This window comes from Rhinopithecus roxellana, chromosome 14 (assembly GCF_007565055.1).
Source record: "Rhinopithecus roxellana isolate Shanxi Qingling chromosome 14, ASM756505v1, whole genome shotgun sequence".
Lineage (NCBI taxonomy): Eukaryota > Metazoa > Chordata > Mammalia > Primates > Cercopithecidae > Rhinopithecus > Rhinopithecus roxellana.
Genome location: NC_044562.1, coordinates 77705144 through 77720970, shown reverse-complemented (window position 1 = coordinate 77720970; position 15827 = coordinate 77705144). Strand labels below are relative to the sequence as shown.

General features: G+C 41.3%; 1 protein-coding gene across 1 annotated transcript in view; it reads left to right on the top strand.

Annotated features, from left to right (window-relative positions):
- Positions 1-15827, top strand: part of MYO3B (myosin IIIB) — a 502779-nt gene that overhangs the window by 320548 nt on the left and 166404 nt on the right. Inside the window, exons 26-27 of the mRNA XM_010377618.2 lie at positions 14220-14331; positions 15275-15437. Coding sequence (XP_010375920.2) covers positions 14220-14331; positions 15275-15437 — 275 coding nt within the window. The remainder of the gene's footprint in view (positions 1-14219; positions 14332-15274; positions 15438-15827) is intronic.

Sequence of the window (15827 nt, the reverse complement as noted above, 5' to 3'; positions counted from 1 at the left end):
ACATAAGACAATAACTGAAGATTTGTCACAGTGGCAGTATTGGATCAATGATAAATATCTATTTTAAAAATCACAAAATCCATTCTCTTTAACCAAGAGAGAAGTCAACCTAGAATCTTTGTTAGAAGGAATCTTGAAGGGTTGCTCAGTCCAACTACCTGGCTAGGCTTTCGTCAGTAGCATTCTTGACCTCATCAACTAGCGTCCCATTGAATAGATTCAGGGTTTGCGAAATCACTCCCTAGTTCCTGAAGTAGCCCATTCCATGTGTTGAGATATCTGATCACCATCATGTCCTTCATAACCCTGACCGTAAGAAACCATCCTTCAGAAGCTTCTAAGCATCTACCCCAGTTCTACCCTCTGGGCTTTACTGAACAAATCATCTCCCTTCTCCACTTGATGGCAGTCAATTATCATGTTCCCTTAAGTCAGTGGTTCTCAAACTTTAGTACTCAATATCACTGTAGGAGTTTATTAAAATATAGACTCCCAAGGCCCAGCCCCAGAGATTCTGATTCTATGTCTGGAGTGTGGCCCAGGAATCCACATCTTTCATTAAATCTGCAGGTGATTCTGATGCAGGTGGTCTGCATATGACTGTTTAAGAGACCCTGCTAAGTCTTTTTATTTTTCAGCTCCACATTCCCAGCCTCTTCATCAGTTTCTCATGTGACATGGCTTGAGTTTCATCACTATCCTGGTTGCTTAAGGCTGCCTTCCAAAATATACCCCCAAAGTATACTCACTGACCCTCCCACACTGATTTTTTATTCTTATCCTTATCCAAAATGATGTCCTTCATATTGTTATGTTTGTCTTCCCTACTAGAATATAAAGCTTCATGAGGGCAGGGAAATTTTGTACATTGCCTACTCATATCATTCAGCACTTCTGGCCATGCCTGATACATCAGTAGATCCTATGTAAAGTTTTACTTAATAGAGAGGAAAAACCAATTTGATTTACAAAATGGTGAATGGTGACAGCATGGTTATACCAAAGCCCTAAAACTATACAGAGTGAATGACCCATTCTAAAAGAAGGACTTCATTTAGTCTTGAGAAATAAAAAGTGTTCCAGTCTGTATAATTAGCCTTGAGATAAATTTTCACATTGACTTAGGGTTGTACAAATCTCCGAGCCAGGTGGAGATGTTTCATATGCCTTTGAGTGTAAAACTCAATTGGAGGGATGAATCAAGGCAGAGCTCATTCATTATAGGTTAGGATTTCAAAGCCATCTTTAAATCATACAAATCCTTCCCTAGTGCAAAAATGCAGGAGCAGAATGATCAAAATCAGAGGTGCCAATAAAAAATGTAAGCAATATCCCACACTAATGTAATTTTTATCTAAAATGCTGATTCTTCTTTCTCCTTTCGTTTCCAGGAGTAAGAGTAACCATGAGGAAAAAATAGAGAAATAAAATTCATTGTTCATTGTGAGAGAACATCATTGAAAACAAAAGGAAAAGCCCCGCCTATTTAATCAAGGAAATACAAATTAAAACCACAATTCAACACCATGTTATACCTATTTTGGCAGTAACCAAAAAGTCTGTTAATTCCAAGATTGTCACAGTTAGAGAGAAATGGGACTCTCTTATTCTAGTGGTGAGGATATAAATTGGTGTAATCTCTTTGGGAAATAGTTTGACTTTCTTGGTAAAGTCCAACATGAGCATATTCCACGAGTATTTTCCACTTCAAAGATTGTAAGTAGAAGGCCGGGCGCGGTGGCTCAAGCCTGTAATCCCAGCACTTTGGGAGGCCGAGACGGGCGGATCACTAGGTCAGGAGATCGAGACCATCCTGGCTGACACGGTGAAACCCCGTCTCTACTAAAAAATACAAAAAACTAGCCGGGCGACTTGGCGGGCGCCTGTAGTCCCAGCTACTTGGGAGGCTGAGGCAGGAGAATGGCGTAAACCCAGGAGGCGGGGCTTGCAGTGAGCTGAGATCCGGCCACTGCACTCCAGCCTGGGCGGCAGAGCAAGACTCCGTCTCAAAAAAAAAAAAAAAAAAAAAAAAAAAAAAAAAAGATTGTAAGTAGAAAAGTGGCAGTTTTTTTTTTTTTTTTTTTTTTTGTTGCCTACTAGGTATGCCTTTTAGGATTGCTTGGTAGCATTAGGTCTACCCAGGTATGAAGACTTCCTACCTCAAAACTTGCCCATTTGTGTGTGCACCTTTGTGTCAAACCTGGATCTATAGCCTAGATTTTTGTACTTCTTTCTTTCCCTTATTAAAAAAAAAATGTTCAGAAGAAGATAAAATCATGACTGGCATACGGAAATAAAGATGAATGTGTTAAAAAGAATTTATTTTATTCACATGTTATGAGGGAACTAGGCAGATGTTATAATCAGTTCAAAGGAAGAGTCAAAATAGCATAGCTTATATGAAATAAAAGAATGTTGGGATGAATTGCAAATGGAGATAAAACTGGTTTTCTGCAGTGGGGAGGAAGTCAGTTAGAATCATTATCAGGCTGGACAGAATTTACATATCTATTTATCAGTTGGAATTTAGAAAGAGTTGCAAAATGGCTCCAAGGGGATGAACAGGACTCCAATAATCTGATAACCCAGAAAGGCATTTTAAAGACAATATATATAGCTTTCTACTGAAACAGAAACACCTTACTGATATACTAATCCAAATAGAATATTCTTTGGATCCCTCACATATATGTTAAGGACAACCAGACAGCTGGTACTCAGACAGAAGAAATCAACACTTTAAGTCAAAAGCTTGATATTCCAGATATCTGTAAACACTCATGAGTTCTAATGAGGTGAAAGGTGCTGGAGCATCAAAAGTCCCTGCTAGAGAGTCAGAAATACCAGGTGCACACAGGAAGAGCTAGGAAGGTTTGTTAAGTGTAGAGAAGCCTGAATTAAAAGACCTGGGTAAGCCTCAGATCTTCCACTTATTAAATTTCTCATCTTGGGCCAATTGCCTTCTCTCTGGCTTTCTCCTCTGTAGAAAGAAAGAGTTTTTATCAATGATTTTAAGCTCCCCCTCAGGATCTAAATGTTTACTAAAGAAGCCAGCCAGTCCCTTGCACAGACAGCCCTGTGGGAATGCCCAGGCATAGAGAGTTTTGACACACGGCAGGGAACATCTGTTTGTGAGTGTGAGGAGGAACAACGAGATTGAGGTGTCCTAGATCCCCAGTGTGCGGTGTGGAAGCCCCCAAATCTATGGGGAACCTGGGCAGTCAGTGAACAAAGAGAACAGAAATGATAGGGAAGGAAGTCACTAAAAACAACCTTCTACCATTTATAGTTTTGCACAGAACTTACCTCTACCTTTCGCAATATTGTAAGTTTATCACCAAGGTTGGCTCTGTGTCCTCAGTTTGCCTACATGAGAGCAATCAGGGTTCTCCAGAGAAACAAAACCAGTAGGGTGTGTGTGTGTGTGTGTGTGTGTGTGTGTGTGTGTGTGTGTGTGTGTGTGTGTGTGTGTTGTGTAGACTCAGTAAAGTCTAGAGACAGAATCCCTTTCTTCCTTGTCACGGGACTTCAATCTTTTCCCTTAAGGCTTTCAACTAATTTTATGATGGCCACCCACATTATAGAGGGTAATCTGCTTTACTTAAATAATAACAATATGAATTCTTCTGACCTATAAACATGATATCTCTCTCCATTTATTTAGGTCTTCTTTAGTTTTTTTTAGCCAATGTTTTGTAGTTTTCAGTGTACAGGCCTTGCACATTGTCAGATTTATCCCTATTTATTTTACATTAAAATGCTATTACGAATATATTTTTTCATTTTCAGTTTCTTTTCTTTCTTTTTTTTTTTTTTGAGATGGAGTCTTGCACTGTTGCCCAGGCTGGAGTGCAGTGGCATGATCTCGACTCACTGCAAGCTCCACCTCCCGGGTTCATGCCATTCTCCTGCCTCAGCCTCCCGAGTAGCTAGGACTACAGGCACCCACCACCACGCCCAGCTAATTTTTTGTACTTCTAGTAGAGACAGGGTTTCACCGTGTTAGCCAGGATGGTCTCAATCTCCTGACCTCGTGATCCGCCCTCCTCGGCCTCCCAAAGTGCTGGAATTACAGGAGTAATTTTCATGGTACCCGGCCTCATTTTCAATTTCTAATTGTTTGTTGCTAATATATAGAAGTACAATGATTTTTGTATATTGATCTTTATCCTAAAGCCTTGCTAAATTAACTTACTAGTTATGGTAGCTTTTTTGTAGATTACATTGGATTTTCTGCACAAATAATTGTGTCATTTTCAAGTTAGGACAATTCTACTTATGCCCTTCAAACATGGATGTTATTTATTTTTTTGTCTTATTGTACTGGCTAGGACATCTGGTACAATGTTGAATAGAAGTGATGAGAGTGGACAGCTTTGATTTGTTCCTAATCTTAGGAGGATAGCATTCAGCTTTTCACCATTAAATATGGTGTTAGCTGTAAGTTTTTCATAGATATCTTTTAAAAATCAAGATTCAGAAAGTTGCCTCCTAGTTTGAGGTTGTTGAGAGTATTAATTTTTTTTAATTTTTAATAAGAATTAGATGTTGGATTTTGTCAAATGCTTTTTTTCATTTATTAAGATCATATGCTTTTTCTCTTTAGCTTATGGTATGGCATGAAGTCATTCATAATATTTCCCTGACCATTCTTTTAATATGTATAGAAACTATAGGATATCACCAATCTCATACCTGATATTCGTCATTTGTTTCTTCTTTTCCTTTCTTTTTTTTCTGATCTGTATGGCTAGAGGTTTACCAATTTTATTAACTTTCTCAGAAAACCAGCTTTTGGTTTCATCAATTGCTTTCCTATTTTCTATTTCATTGACTTCTACTTTGATCTTTATTATTTCCTTTATTCTGCTTACTTTGGGTTTAATTTGCTCTTCTTTTTCTAATCTCTTATGGTGGAGGTGAGGTCATGTATTTGAGACCATTCTTCTTTTCTGGTAAGTTTTTAACACTGGACATTTCTAAATACTGCTTTAGCAGTATCCCACAAATCTTGATACATTGTATTTTCATTTTTATTTAATTTAAAGTACTTTCCAATTTCCTTTTTGATTTTTTCTCTGGCCTCTGGGTAATTTAGAAGTCCCTTCATAAATATTTGGGAATTTTCCAAATATCTTTCTGTTGATTTCTAATTTAATTCCACTGTGGCTAGAGAACATACTTGTGTGACTTGAGTATTTTTAAATTAATTAATTAATTAATTTTTTTGAGATAATACTTGAGTTCTATCCCAGACCAATTTAAATCTGAATCTCTGTGAATGGGCATCAATATGGTTTTTTTGTTTTTGTTTTTGTTTTTTTGAGACAGAGTCTCGCTCTGGTCACCCAGGCTGGAGTGCAATGGCAATCTGGGCTCATTGCAAGCTCCATCTCCTGGATTCACTCCATTCTCCTGCCTCAGCCTCCCGAGTAGCTGGGACTACAGGCGCCTGCCACCACACCCGGCTAATTTTTTCTGTATTTTTAGTAGACACAGGATTTCACCATGTTAGCCAGGATGGTCTCAATCTTCTGACCTCGTGATCCACCCACCTCGGCCTCCCAAAGTGCTGGGATTACAGGCATGACCCACCGTACCCGGCCACATATTTTTTAATTTATTAAATCATATTTTATGAACCAGAATATGGCATATCATGGTAAATGTGTCATGTACACATGTCAGCACTTTGGAAGGCCGGGGTGGTGGATCACTTCAGGTCAGGAGTTCAAGACCAGCCTGGTCAACGTGGCAAAACCCTGTCTCTACTAAAAATACAAAAAGTAGCCAGGTGTGGTGGTGCATGCCTGCAATCCCAGTTACTCAGAAAGCTGAGGCAGGAGAATCGCTTGAACCTGGTAGGCAGAGACTGCAGTGAGCTGGATCTCGTCATTGTACTTCAGCCTGGGAGACAGAGATGAGACTCCGTCTCCAAAAAAAAAAAAAAAAGATTTGTTAGGTAGAACCAGAGCTGTGTTAATGACTAATATTTCCTCACTATGAAGTAAGATCCTTCTGAGTACTCTATTGTCCTATGAATTATGAGGTCAACTGGTCAGGCTGGCATAAGCAGCTGGTATTGCCAGCCCTTTGTAAGCACCAGGCACTGTTCCCTCTAATCCTCTCAGATGGTTCTTTCCAGCCTTGGATAGTTTCCTCGTATGCATGTCCCAGTTAGTACTTTGCTGAATGCTTGAGGATATCCTCCACAGATCTCTTTCTCTTTAGTTCTCTCCTAGTTTTCTGTCCTATAAATTCTAGCTGCCTAGGTGGTAGCTCTCAACATGTGGTAGTAGAGTCTGAAGTCTGATCAGTTCAGTTCAGTTCAGTTTTACCCATGTTGTGTTGAAAGAGGTCAGGTACTAGTTCTTTACATGAAATAAAATAACCTGAGAAATAATCTGACAACTGATCAGGAACACACAAAGATTCCAAAATTTCTAAACACTTCTTTTCCTCCATAATTAAGTTGTCTTTCAGTATATACAGAGCTCATGTTGAATAGAGTCCAGGGCCACCTTCCCTCTTTACTCCTTCTCCATAGTGCCCTCAGTCTCTCCTACCTGTCTTCTCTTTAAGGTCCTGCTTCCTCTGGCGGAAAGCCTGGAAGTTCCTGGAGACCTGATAGACTTTGTTTCTGGCTCTGTCCTGGAAAAGCAATGTTTGGTCGTTACAATTTCTCAGACTCATGTCCTTCACATTCTTTTGAGTGGAGCCAGAGCAAAGACCACAAACCTTGTTTTTGCTGACATGGACCAGGTCTCATGGGACAACTGTGGTGCATTTAACAAAGTCTCTTTCTCTACTCTGTCTTACCAAAGATTTGTCTTCATTTGCACTAAAGAACATAAGAAAGGAGAATGTGGGGAAATGAAAGCTCCCTTCTACCCTCAAAGGTAATACTCTTCAAGTTAAATTAGTTACATAGGCCAAGAAATTAACCACCATTGATTTGATGAGGGATGTGTCTACATTCCGAACAACAGCATTTTGTTGGGGCCTCTCTATAAAGAGCGTAATAAAGTGTAACATGGAAAACCCATTATATCTAAACAAACAAAAGCTAAAGAGCTAAAAGAGATCAATTCCTCCCAAATCTCCAATTTTTTTCAGTTAGAAAAATTTTATTTTTCTGTAGGCAAATTTGTCAGTCTTTTCTTTTCTGGCAAGAAGTAGCATTTAACTTGACTCTTTCTTGTTTTTTTTCCCTTGCATCAAAAATTAAACTTCATTAGCTGGAGTCTTATCAGTTGTTTAAAAATATTAATGACCTGGACATCAGTGACCTTGGATAATAATTTTAGCCTCTGTCATTTAATCTGTCATCTTGGATAAGTCATGTTTTTTTTTTTTTTTGAGACGGAGTCTCACTGTGTTGCCCAGGCTGGAGTGCAGTGGCGCGATCTCAGCTCACTGCAAGCTCCGCCTCCCGGGTTTATGCCATTCTCCTGCCTCAGCCTCCTGTGTAGCTGGGACTACAGGTGCCCACCACCACACCCGGCTAATTTTTTGTATTTTTAGTAGAGATGAGGTTTCACCGTGTTAGCCAGGATGGTCTCGATCTCCTGACCTTGTGATCCGCCCGTCTCAGGCCTCCCAAAGTGCTGGGATTACAGGCGTGAGCCACTGCGCCCGGCCCCAAGTCATTTTATATCATTAAGAGTGGTTTTTGTTATCATTACTAGCCAGAAGACTTGATGAGCTTGAGAGATCTTTTGTGGTGGCTTTAAAATATGTCTAGAAATTATTTGGTATTCCCCCCTTCATTCCTCTCCCATTGAATGTGATCTGGACTTAGTGACTCACTTCTAAGGAATAGAAGAATATAGAAGAAACAAGAGTATGTCACTTCTAAGCCTAGGTCATAAAACACATTGCAAATTCTTTTCTTTCTCTCCCTCTCTGCCCCCCACCCCGACCCTGAGATCCTTTGTTCTGAGGGAAGCCATCTCCTATGTAATGAAGCGACTCAGGCAGTCCCCTGGAGAGGCCCATGTGGCAAGGAGCTGAGGCCTCCTGCCAATAGCCAGCAAGGAACAGAATCTTTCCATCAACAGCCATGTGAGTGAGTCACCTTGGAAATGGATCCTCCAGTGCCAGTCAGGCTTTCAGATGACTGCAGCCATGGCTGACATCTTGACTGGAATCTCATGAGAGACCCTGGGTCAGGAATAAGATGCTCCTGAATTCCTGACCCTCAGAAACTGTGTGATGATAAATATCTGTTTTTTTTTTTTTTTTTTTTTTTTTTGAGACGGAGTCTCCCTCTGTCGCCCAGGCTGGAGGGCAGTGGCCGGATCTCAGCTCACTGCAAGCTCCGCCTCCCAGGTTCACGCCATTCTCCTGCCTCAGCCTCCCAAGTAGCTGGGACTACAGGCGCCCGCCAGGTCGCCCGGCTAGGTTTTTTTTTTTTTTTTTTTTTTTTTGTATTTTTAGTAGAGACGGGGTTTCACCATGTTAGCCAGGATGGTCTTGATCTCCTGACCTCGTGATCCGCCCGTCTCGGCCTCCCAAAGTGCTGGGATTACAGGCTTGAGCCACCGCGCCCGGCCAAATATCTGTTTTTAAGGCATTAAATTTTGAAGTAATTTGTTATACAGCAATATAAAACAAACATATCCTGGAATCTTACAGATCCTTCCAGTTTATGATTCCATAATTTAAATGCAGGAGAAGGTATCTCTAGTTGCCTGCTGCTTTTGCTAATACTCCCCAAACTGCTTTGCCTGTTACATTTAAAAATTCTTCCTTGAGGCCAGGAGCGGTGGCTCAAGCCTGTAATCCCAGCACTTTGGGAGGCCGAGACGGGCGGATCACGAGGTCAGGAGATCGAGACCATCCTGGCTAACACGGTGAAACCCCGTCTCTACTAAAAAATACAAAAAAAGCTAGCTGGGCGAGGTGGCTGGCACCTGTAGTCCCAGCTACTCGGGAGGCTGAGGCAGGAGAATGGCGTAAACCCGGGAGGCGGAGCTTGCAGTGAGCTGAGATCCGGCCACTGCACTCCAGCCTGGGCGACAGAGTGAGACTCCGTCTCAAAAAAAAAAAAAAAAAAAAAAAAAAATTCTTCCTTGAACAGCCGGCATTTCATGCAACAAAACATTTTAGACAGAAAATGAAATGATATTTTTTGAATAGAGATATTATTCTTTTTCTTTCTTTCTTTCTTTTTTTTTTTTTGAGACGGAGTCTCGCTCTGTCGCCCAGGCTGGAGTGCAGTGGCCGGATCTCAGCTCACTGCAAGCTCCGCCTCCCGGGTTCACCCCATTCTCTTGCCTCAGCCTCCAAGTAGCTGGGACTACAGGCGCCACCACCTCGCCCGGCTAGTTTTTTTGTATTTTTAGTAGAGACGGGGTTTCACCATGTTAGCCAGGATGGTCTCGATCTCCTGACCTCGTGATCCGCCCGTCTCGGCCTCCCAAAGTGCTGGGATTACAGGCTTGAGCCACCACGCCCTGCAGATATTTTTCAACTGGATATATACTATTTTGATAGCTTATATGTTTTTATTTTTTATTTTTTTATTTTTTATTTTTTTGAGACGGAGTCTTGCTCTGTCGACCGGGCTGGAGTGCAGTGGCCGGATCTCAGCTCACTGCAAGCTCCGCCTCCCAGGTTCACGCCATTCTCCTGCCTCAGCCTCCCGAGTAGCTGGGACTACAGGCGCCCGCCACCACGCCCGGCTAGATTTTTGTATTTTTAGTAGAGACGGGGTTTCACCATGTTAGCCAGGATGGTCTCGATCTCCTGACCTGGTGACCCGCCCGTCTCGGCCTCCCAAAGTGCTGGGATTACAGGCTTGAGCCACCGCGCCCGGCCTCGATAGCTTATATGTTTTAATAAAATGAAGGCTTGGGAAATTTATGTCTTCCATAAAGTTCTGCAGCAGGAAGTGCTCTTTGGTCCTTGAGGGCTGTCAGAAGTTATGTGGAGCCAGGTGCGGTGGCTCATACCTGTTTGTAATCCCAGCACTTGAGGTCAGGAGTTCAAGACCTGCCTGGCCAACATGGCGAAACCCCGTCTCTACTAAAAATACAAAGATTAGCCAGGTGTGGTGGTGCATGCCTGTAATCCCAGCTACTCAGGAGGCTGAGGCACGAGAATTGCTTGAACCTGGGAGACAGAGGTTGCAGTGAGCCCAGACCACACCACTGTACTCCAGCCTGGGCAACAGAGTGAAACTGTGTTTCAAAAAGAAAAAAAAAAAAAAAAGGTAGAAAAAAGAAAAATAATGTGGATTTCTTGACATTTTATGCAATGTGTTGTGTTAAGAGCATTTTCCAAGATAGAATGTGTATAACTTTTACCAGACTTTCATAGACCCTTGAGCCCCATGTCCTTCTCCCTACCCAAGATAAGAGTTAATAACCACTTATCTGATTCCTATTCCCACCTGTAGAAAGTTAGGTACAGAGAGGTGAGTGGCTCACCCACAGTCAGAGACAGAGATCTTCTGACTCTGAACTCAGTGCTCAGACTCCAATATGTAAAAGCAATTCTACGTAGAAGAGGCAGTTCAGGGAAGTCTGGTTTTTTGCAATGCCCTCAAGTGTGCAGATTCTCTAGACTTTTACATTTATTATTTTGCTGTTGCATATCTTTTGCTTGATTAACTCATCATGCTGCTTCAGGAAAGGCATAAAATGAATCTCTCCAGAAAACTCTCCCTTCCTGATGACCCTCTTGGCTTGGTCCCTTTCAGTTTAGCCTTTACATTGAAGTACACAGGAGCTGAAAGTGATTTATCACCGTGGTACCTGCTAGAATCCAAAATTATTCCATGAAGGAAATACATTATGCTTTTCTTACTTGATTACTATAGATATGTCACTTATATGTTTCTTCACTATATTTTGAAAACTACCTCTTTACATACAGTACTGTTACCCAACTCTTTCTTAACTAAGCTAGATATGAATATTATTATCGTAATAAATTAAGATGTTTTGGTTGATGGACTGAAAACCAAAGTTAAGTTCTAATATGAATGTTCAGGATACATTCTGCCCATTTAGAAACTAACAGTTGCTAAAAAAAAAAAAAAAAAAAAAAAAAAAACCACCCACAGATGTCTGAAGAAGAAGTATAAATCTTTGACTGGTGAATTGGAACATATCTTGCACTCCTCTTATATCTTTCAAGGTGCTGGTCATTCATTAGATTCTTTAAATACTTAATCACCAGTAACACTGAGCATTCACCATAAGCAAGCCTGGGCTACTTAAAGCCAGTGGAGCCCATGTTGTAAATGTCTGGTCCTAAAAGTATAGGAAATCCTGATTTTACCACTGACTTTTCTCACTGCAATAGATTTGCCAGCCATTCCCACCATCTCTGTGTGCTCCACGACACAATCATTTTGCTGTGGCCAAAGCCAAGTCAGAGAAATCATAACGAAAACTACGGTGGGGGAGAACCTGGGGCTGAAGAATCTATGCTGATGCCATGAACTGTCCAGAGAAAGGTCTAAGCTTGACTCCTGGCTGTCCCTCCTCCCACTTAGCTCTGGAAGATATCTGCTATGAGCAGGTTCCTGGGTTCTGCCAAATGATCTAGCATCATCTGGTCTTGGCCACTGTTCAGGTTCAGAGAGCATTGCCCCTCCTCCCCAAAGGTGGAAACAGATTTTCATAGCCTTGGAAACAGCCCCAGGGTTTCTGAATGCAAATGTTTCCAGAAACTTCAGCTTTATATCCTAACTTGAAAAATAATCTTGTAGCCGGAAGATAAAGTTGAATGAGTCAAGTACTGATTAGGTAGCCGTATTCTTCCGTAAACAGGAAGATATGGATATATTTGGCGGGGGGAGGGATATCGTTCACATTTTGGTGATTATTTTAAAAAGTAAAACCAGCTCTATATTTAAAAGTAATTTCAAAATAGCAGATTAGTCTTATTTGAGGAATGGCAGGAAAATCCTTTGACAAAGAAATTAAATTTATTTCAAAGTTATCAAGGGATTGAACTTAATTATAGATGGCAGCAAAGAGCAGAGAAAAAACTCCTTGCAAGTTTTCTGAAGAAAAACTAAGGTGAGATTTTCTAAAAGGATAATATATTTAAAAAGTTATATATAATATATATTATATGTATAATATATAATAAATATTTATATATATGTATGTTTTTAAATTTTGAGACAAGATTTGTGTCACCCAGGCTAGCGTGCAGTGGTATGATCATGGCTCACTGCAGCTCCAAATTTCAGGCTTAAGCCATCCTCCTGCCTCACCCTCCAAAGTAGGTGGGACTACAGACACATGTCACCATGCCTGGCTAATTTTTTAAATTTTTTGCAGAGATGGGATTTGACCATGTTGCCCAGGCTGGTCTCAAACAACTCCTGGGCTTAAGTGATCCTCCCACTTTGGCCTCTCAAAGTACTGGGATTATAGGAATGAGCCACTATGCCTGGTGCCTCAGCAAGTTATATTTTTAAAAAACAGGGAGAATAAAGGAGAAGAAAGGAAAGGGGAGGAAAAAACCCTTTTGGTAACGATGGACTTAAAGACACACTACCCCAAAATATGGCACTGTAGCATTTGAGAAAATAGCAGAGGCAGTAAGGTCACTCTCACCTTCTCCTGCCCTTCTGCCCTGAAGCAGGTCATAAGACCCACATGTGAAAGCTACTGTTCCTATACCCAAAGAAAAGGAACATTCTTATCTCTGAAGACACAGGTACGAAGAGAAGAATCTGAACAAACAGGTCTTGCTAAATTCCCTCAGTTAATTACCATTAGGGTAATAAACTCTTTTTTCAAGTCTGTTTCTCCACAATTATCTACTTCTTCATCAAAGCTGGCATAGAAATACACAAGTCTAATTGTTTCTTCAGGTTTTCATTTCCTCATGAAGGCTTCTGTGTCACTTAAAACTGACATTAAATGAATTTGTATGTATTTCTCTTGTTAATCCGTCTCTTGTTCTAGGGGCCTCAGCTGTGAACTTGGATGGGTGAGGAAAATATATTTTTCCTGGCTGGGCAAGGTGGCTCCAACCTGTAATCCCAGCATTTTGGGAGGCCGAGGCCAGTGGATCACCTGAGGTCAGGAGTTCAAGACCAGCCTGACCAACATGGTGAAACAGCATCTCTACTAAAAACATAAAATTAGCTGGATGTGGTGGTACACGCCTGTAGTCCCAGCTACTCGGGAGGCTGAGGCAGGAGAATCGCTTGAACCCAGGAGGCAGAGGTTGCAGTGAGCCGGGATGGTGCCATTGCACTCTAGCCTGGGCAACAAGAGTAAAACTCTGCCTCAAAAAAAAAAAAAAAAAAAAAAAAAAAAAGATACTTTTCCGTGCTTACAATGTTTTTCTTTGAAATTCTTTCATCTGAAAGTTTGGAAGTTCAGTAAAATGAAGTAATGTAAGAAAACAAATGTGGTTTTCATGATTGTATCAAGAAAACACACCTCCTCTATACGTTGAGTAAGATGAATCCCTCCACAGAATCAGTAGTGTTAGGCTGTGATCACTTCTGCTATCTACAAATTGCTTTAGATGGGACTTTGCAAAGGAGTCAAAATATACACAATGGAATTTCTTTTTTTTTTTTTTTTTTTTTTTTTTTTTGAGACGGAGTCTTGCTCTGCCGCCCAGGCTGGAGTGCAGTGGCCGGCTCTCAGCTCACTGCAAGCTCCGCCTCCCGGGTTCACGCCATTCTCCTGTCTCAGCCTCCCGAGTAGTTGGGACTACAGGCGCCCGCCTCGTCGCCTGGCTAGTTTTTTGTATTTTTTAGTAGAGACGGGGTTTCAGCGTATTAGCCAGGATGGTCTCGATCTCCTGACCTCATGATCCGCCCGTCTCGGCCTCCCAAAGTGCTGGGATTACAGGCTTGAGCCACCGCGCCCGGCCTGGAATTTCTTTTTTATAATAGTGATACTACTTTCACTAGGGAAGTTGTCTACATTTCAGCTTTCTAAAAGGATTAGATATTTTGATTTTGCATGCATTAGACACCAAGTATGCACTGAATATGAATTACAAAGCAACATCAAAAGGGAAATAAATACACATTGCAGAGCATATGAAAGTAGGTAAGAGCCAAGTTAATAAATATAAATTTTGTGTCTTTTACTACCTACTATGCTATTTTTGGTGCTCGACAAATATTTACTATTAAAAAACAAGGTGTGTCAATGGCCCCAAGTAATTCTACTATGCTGACTCAAATGATGACTGAAAATGCTTCACTAAACTCTTTTATTTTGCAGGTATTATTACTTGGCATTCAGAGCACATCAAACACCTCTTGCCAGCAAAGAGAGCTGTGTGGCTATCTTGGAAAAGTCCAGATTAGATCACTGGGTGCTGGGAAAAACAAAGGTAGTTTGTTCTTTATTGTTCAAATTGTCCCATATGATTTCTTTGTCTCTTGTCAGTGATGTCACTGGCATGAATGGCTCTGTAAGTTGTGTAGCTTAGCAAACAAGACCCCAGCCTAACAATGATCTTTGCTGGTCTTATGTCAAGAGGTTGGGGACCTTAGGGAGTAGAGGAGGAGGGTTTGCCTCCTGTTCTGTGTGTAATTTGAGAGACATTTAGCATTTCTAGAATGAAATCTTTGAGCTCATTTAAAAATGTTTCTTTTCTCAGTGCTGCTTATTCCAATACCACATGTAAATACACAAATCATATCAATGGCAGTGGTGAGTTTCTAGTAGAGTTTTGTCCATTTTTTCACTGGACTCAAGTTATTTGCTACATAGCCTGATTATTAGTCTCAGCATCTGTAGCTTTTCATTTGGGAGAACATCACGTCCCCATAGGATCCCAGGTTTTTATGGTCCATCCTGATTGCCTTAAAAAACCAGCCTCAGCCTTATTGTCGATGGCAACACTGCTTCTACTCAGCAGAAATTAGATCACTGTGGATCATCCAGGTACCTCACCCTCTGAACTTCCACTGTTGACTGGGTCATTCCTCTTGGTCAGCACCTTTATCAGAGGCTATGGGGAAAGAGAGTAGATAGAGCTCATACTGAGAAAATGGAACTCCTGACTGACATGAGACAGGCCTGGAGAGCATTTGGAATCACTAAAACCCTGTTGACCTCATCATCTGCTTACATCAATTATCAAGGATTGGCTCAATCTTAGAAGGAGAATTGTATTTACCCCCATGAAGTCAGTAATGTGAGCATAAGTCACATCACTATAAACTTTATTTATATCATTGTTTTAATATTTTCATTTAGAATATGCTGTAGTAGAGTGAATTTCTGTTGAGGAACCCATATATAATGTTAAAAATAATGTCTCGTTTCAGGTTTTTCTCAAATATTACCATGTTGAGCAATTAAATTTGCTACTTCAAGAAGTCATAGGCAGAGTGGTTGTGCTACAGGCATATACCAAGGGGTGGCTTGGAGCCAGGAGATACAAAAGAGTCAGAGAGAAGAGAGAGAAGGGAGCCATTGCCATCCAGTCAGGTAAATGGTCCAGTTCTCATAAATACTGCTCTGGCTCTGGGTATTGGCATGTCATTAAGTACTGGGGAATACTCAACTGTTTCTTTTCTAAGTGGTTTCCCTCCCTCCCTCCTTCCCTGCCTCCCTCCCTCCCTCCCTCCCTTCCTTCCTTCCTTCCTTCCTTCCTTCCTTCCTTCCTTCCTTCCTTCCTTCCTTCCTTCCTTCCTTCCTTCTTTCCTTCTTTCCTTCTTTCCTTCTTTCCTTCCACAAATGTGTATCAAGTGCAGGCTGGGCACAGTGGCTCACGCCTATAATCGCTGCACTTTTGGGAGGCCAGGGCGGGCAGATCACGAGGTCAGGAGATCGAGACCATCCTGGCTAACATGGTGAAACCCCGTCTCTACTAAAAAT